Source organism: Centruroides sculpturatus, unplaced genomic scaffold (assembly GCF_000671375.1).
Source record: "Centruroides sculpturatus isolate CEXI.00-Female unplaced genomic scaffold, Cexi_2.0 scaffold273, whole genome shotgun sequence".
Taxonomy (NCBI): domain Eukaryota; kingdom Metazoa; phylum Arthropoda; class Arachnida; order Scorpiones; family Buthidae; genus Centruroides; species Centruroides sculpturatus.
Genome location: NW_019384700.1, coordinates 350734 through 356733, shown reverse-complemented (window position 1 = coordinate 356733; position 6000 = coordinate 350734). Strand labels below are relative to the sequence as shown.

The 6000-nt window shown below is 30.9% G+C and overlaps 1 protein-coding gene across 1 annotated transcript in view; it reads left to right on the top strand.

Annotated features, from left to right (window-relative positions):
- The first annotated feature begins 537 nt into the window (after positions 1 to 537).
- The window catches only part of LOC111627520 (N-alpha-acetyltransferase 25, NatB auxiliary subunit-like), a 43742-nt gene continuing 38279 nt past the window's right edge, over positions 538 to 6000 (top strand). Inside the window, exons 1-3 of the mRNA XM_023371110.1 lie at positions 538 to 561; positions 2470 to 2608; positions 4833 to 5026. Of these exons, the coding sequence (XP_023226878.1) occupies positions 538 to 561; positions 2470 to 2608; positions 4833 to 5026 (357 nt within the window). The remainder of the gene's footprint in view (positions 562 to 2469; positions 2609 to 4832; positions 5027 to 6000) is intronic.

Here is a 6000-nt window from a genome sequence, read left to right as displayed (position 1 = left end):
TTATAATAAAATGCCACTACAATTTTTTGAAGAAAAACATAAATTACAGGTAACCCCCGTATAACATGGGAGTTACATTCCAAAAACTTGCCGTGTTATATGAAACAAAGAACTAGTGCAATAAGGGGGGTTGGGTTCCAAAAATTAAAAAACATGTTGTTAAATCCTTATTTAAATCAGATTTATTATTCATTTTTTTCATGGGTAAAATACTTATTTATTATTTAAGTAAATATTTTACCAGAGGATTATTCATTTTATATGATGATCTCAGCTTGAGCATTATCATCTGGTAACAGTTTGTGGGTGCGTTCGTTAATAGCGGTCGCTCTGCAATGGGAGTGTGCTGCCGTTTGTAGGCATTTAGGAACGATGGTGAAAGAAAGATGGCAGCGCCTGCACTATTGATCGTGTGGAGGAATCTATAATTCTAAAACGAGCTTTTAGAGGCAAAAGAAAGGTCCCAATTGTATAATTTAACCATTAAATGGATTATTTGTTGAAAGAGCATTCAAAGTAGTCATGTAAACAATTAGAATGCTTGCGTGGAGTTACGTGGAGGTAAAAAAGAACACACCCTTTATTACATTTTGTGTTGTACGAGGGTTTTACCCACTTCCCGGACTGTGTTAGAGTGAACCCGTGCTATATGGGGAATGTTCCCAATTCTCGAACCATGTTAGAGTGAATCCATGCTATAGAAGTGCCGTGTTATACAGGGGTTACCTGTATTCTATTTAATTGATAATATTAAATATAAAATTTTTATTTCACAAAAATCTATCTAAAAGGTTTAAAGAACAAATTGTGTGTTCATGATGATTCACAAAACAGGAAAAGATTGGGTACCATTAACTTAAATGAATAATATAATACAACCTCTTGCCAAAAATATTAGACCACACTTCAGAAATATTGATTTTGTAGTTTTGATTGCATATAACTGTTTTCAGCTACATTTTACAAATTTCTTCTGTTTTTTTTTTTTCCTCAAAATTCAATATTTATTTAACAGAAAAAAGTTCACATGATATTAGGAATTTTGCCAGTCTAAAATTTTTGTCACACACACACACAAATTACTTAATTTTTTTTAATATTAAAATTTTTAAAGGTGGTCTAATACTTTTGGCATGGGGTTGTAATAATCACAGTAATTATAGTAACACTTTGTATAATTTTCAGTTGAAAAACAATCATTTTTTCTATAAGATACTGTAATAATAAACATAAAAATAGGATATATATTTCAATGCATAAGTTTTATCATAGAAAATTTAAATTTATAATTTGGTTTCATTTAACTTTTTTTTTCTAAGAAATTGTTAAAATACTGAGTAAATTTACTTTTGAGGCTGAGTGTTACTGAATTCTTTTCTATGTGGCCTACAGAATTGTGTTCATTCTCAAAATCTGTTTGTTTGATTTTAATTAAATTTTGCCAGTTTCCATTAATTACAATGAGGAATCCAAAAGTGTTATAAAAAATGGGGGTTTATGACTTCGTCTTTGAGTTTAAGGTAGTAGCAAGAGCATGTGACAGTGATATCACATGACAACGTCATGCAATATTTCATGGTCACTAGCATGCCTTCTTTTGGCTTATAGAATTGAGTTTGTTTTCAAAATTTAATGGGTTGATTTTGATAAAACTTTACCATTTTTCATTAATTATGATGAACCCAAAAATGTAATAAGGGCCCATTTAAATTTAAAAAGTAGCAGTCCAATGACTTTGCGTGGCACTTTAAGTGGCACTGTCTATGCTCTCTAATGTGACTGAGTGTGCCNTGTTCAATGAGTATTCTAAATGTTGCTAATTTTAAAATTCTTTGGATCCAAAGATGGTTTGTTGGAGTTTTCATTATCATTTGTATATGTAGCCAGGGCAGTGTTTACCTCTTCTTTCCTATATCAATCTTATGTTTCAGAAGATGCTGTTTGAGCGATCACTTTAGCAATTTTTGTATTTAAAATTTTAATCAAATTTTTTTTGGGAGAAATAGCATTTATTTGATTTCTTTTTCTCTAAAATGACATAATTTATGCAACATAGCAAGCTGCTTCAAATTACATCAATTGAACAGGATATGTATGCCTTGCAGTATTCGTTATCGAGTCGTGCTGAACACTGGAAATTTTTAAGTACCCAAGTACCTGTGATAATTTAAGTAATGCATGCTTTTAGGTATTTTATTCTCAAAGATAGACATTATTTCTAACTTTCAAAATTTCTATTAATTTATATTTTAACTCAAAATGTGTTTTGAGTACTTTAATTTTTGAAAGCAAGATAGAAATAATGGTGATACTTTTGGTTTACTGGAATGCAATATTAGACTTGTGGCAGAATATAGATCATGTGTCATAGATAAGATTCTGATTGGGTGTGTGACATTTTTTTTATTCTTTTATATATATTTATTTAAAAATTATTTAACTTAATTTCAACTCTGTTATTAAATCTAGGTTTTAAAAGCTCTGGCATTAATTCGACTTGGTCGTCAGGAGGAAAGTTTAGCTACTTTGTCTGAAGTTCACCAGGAGGGACCAATGGATGATGCCACATTACAAGCAATGACAATATGTTATAGAGAATTACATAAGCGTAAGCCATTAAAATGATTCTAAAGTAAATTTTGTTGTAATATGCTATTAATAAAATGAAAATATTAAATTCAGTTATACATACAAGTATAAATTATAATATATTTTTATGCAGACTAGACATCATGTTCATTGACAAATAAAACAAAATCACATGCATCATGGATGTAGCTGTACTAAATGCCAGCAACATACAAAATAATACCCTGAAAAAAAATTAGTAAAAACTCTGAACTTGTGCACTAGGTAAAATGTCTATGGAGGATGATCATGGTGTATATTGCATCAGTAGTTCTTTCTTACATAGGTGTCATATCACATACTGGGCAGTTATAAAATAAGTCTTTCTATTTGGAGTTGTTGGTATAAGTCTTTCTATTTGAAGTTCTCCCAAATGAAACTAAAATTGGCACACTTACTATTTAAGAAGGGGGAAGGACTTATGGAACTCAAACTGAATCATCACTGCCATGAGACAGCAAAACCATATTAACTATGACATTTTCCAATAAATACACTGTCAGTTTTTGCATCTTAATTTTTCCTTCTTGTATTACACATTACATTTCAAACTTTACAGAGCTCTCTATCAGCAATTTTCAACTATTTTTTTTCTTGTTCCATTCTTCTTCCCCTTTTTAAATAGTAAGTGTGCCAATTTTGGTTTCATTTGGGTTATTCCTACAAGCTATTGACAGCTTCAAATAGAGATACTTATTTTATAACCACCCGGTACACTACACAAGAAGTCTTCAGACATTAGGGCTTTACAACAGCACATATATCATTGCAGAAGACTGCCATACTGAATACATGTCATGTTGTGAGAAAATTCTTAAACACAGATACACATACAAACAACATATAAATAAAACATTTATTTTCTATAGTTCTACCTTGACTTTGGTCTGACATAGCAATAGTCACTGGTATGTATACCACAGGATACAATTCACTAATATATTATTATGTGAGACAAGCAGGGGGTCACTGGCAGTCCAATGACCACTTACTCTGCATGTGATCTTGCGATCCAATCTCTAACTTTTAAGGAAGGCTTTAAAAGTGTTTATGAAAGGTGGAGATCATACGATTGTATAATCCATTCTCCTATCAGGATTTCCCGACACCAGTTAAGGAAATTTAAAATATGTGCTTTAATTCGCATTTATGTCTAATTATAAATATCTGTGACGTTTGAGTGACAACGTCCGAGAAAAGCTATGGAGTCAACTGTTGAGTGAGTTGGAGTGCATAATGAATAAGATTGTTTATGTAACAATAAATTTAATATAACTAAACTAAAGAATGAATACAAAGTAAAATACATAATTGAATCAAAATACATTAAATGGAGTACAAATATTACATTTCCCTAGGGAGATCAAACTATCCGACTTAATCTAAATTTAACCTAATTGTGCAAAATCTAACACTTATGCACAGAGAGAGAGAGTTCACATCAATCTATAAATCCATACTACCTTCACAATTTCTGTAAGTATCTTGTATTTGAAGCTGTCTTCTCATTCAGGATCAGGGAGACGTTTAGGAATTGTAACATCTATGGATGCACTATTACAATATGGTTGACATCTCTGTGGCAGTCCTCCTATCTTGGAACAGCCTTCATCGTATGTTATATGGCAAGTACTTCTTTTGATGAATTGCCTCCTACGGCATGTTCTTACCTTGTTGAACTGCCTGGAGTGGTGGGAAAATGCCCGTTTTATAAGAGTTGGCGGCCTAACATACGGCCAAGTCTCGTATGCAGCTGCTTCGGACTCAACTTCCAAGTTGGCTGTAAGAAAGGAAGTTTACTTCCCTTCTTCTTAAAATGACAGAAGCTACATCCTTTCTTTGTTTAACTTCTCTCCGAAATAAAATATTTTTTTTAGTCGAAAAATAAAACGTTCTTTTTATCCACTAATTTCTTTAAAACTCTCTCCCTAAATCCTGATTCTCACAATTATTATTTTGAAAAGTTTTAATGTGCTATCGCCTGATATTTTTGATTATGATTTATAGTCAACATTTGTCTATAATAGTAGGTATTCTATTAATTTCTAATAATGTTATATCTTCTCATGTTTATGAGTTTATTTAATTTACAATTAAAAATAAATATTTGATCTTAATTTGGATTTTATTTAAATTTTGTATGTATTATTTTTTTAAAAAATTAGTTATTTTAACAATTAATTTATTAGTTTGTTAAATTTCAGCGGAATTAATTGCTGATGCATATGAAACAGCTGTAAAAAAAGATCCACATAATGAAGAATTGTTATCTCATTTGTTTATGGCTTATGTACGTTTAGAAGACTATCAAAAACAAAAGCAAACAGCTATGACACTGTACAGGTTGAAACCAAAAAATCCATATTATTTTTGGGCAGTTATGAGTATTGTAATGCAAGTAAGCAATTTTTATATATATTTAAAAATATTTAAGTGCAATTAATAAATTCTCAATATATTTAATGTGAAAAGCTTTCTTATTTATAAGATATAATTAAGCCTTTTGATACCATTGAATCTATCATTAATATTAAGTCTGGTGCAAATAAGTTGATATCACAGCAAACTAGTTTCCTTCAAAATTGAAGCGAAGTTGCCTGTAATCAAACAACAGACTCAAGTTCAATCTTTTCAACAAAATGTAGGTAGTCTATTTGATGAAGAGCACGTTCAACTTGTTGGATATTTTTGTTTTGATGACTAGCAATGCTTATACACAGTCAGTTGTCAATCCATAGTGAATGCTGATGGTAGTTGAAAGCAAACAGTCATATGGCATAAAAACTAGAGTCTGTCTACATCAGTGTTCCGCAACCGGTGTGCCGCGGCACACTGATGTGCCGTCACATGGTGAAAGGTGTGACGTGAACTTTTACATATTCTGTTAATTTCAAATTTTATTTATATATTTTTATCACAATTGTTGTGTTTCTTATATTATCTTTTGTATGTATTTCATTCTCTGCCGCAACACTGATGAAATAAGATGATGTTTGTTTATTCTTTATTACAAGCTACCCATTTTTATGTATTCTAATAAATTATATGTAAAGAAAATTTGCTCACAGGTGTTGGTATCTGTTTAATAACAATAATAATAGGTTAGTGGCATTATGTAATTCTATTAATAGTATCATATCATACGTTTTTGAGGGGAATAACATTTTGGTGTGCCGTGTTGAGTCATGGGTGTGCCGCAAGTAGAAAAAGGTTGCGGAACACTGATNTATCAACTAAATAAAGATGAGAAAACCCGCCAAGTGTCTTAATTTATAGCACTTTATTGTGTTAGAAGCATATTATATTTTACTGTTTAATTGCAAATTTTAAAATGTTTAGGTTCAAACAAGAAGTGCTGATGAACCTATGACT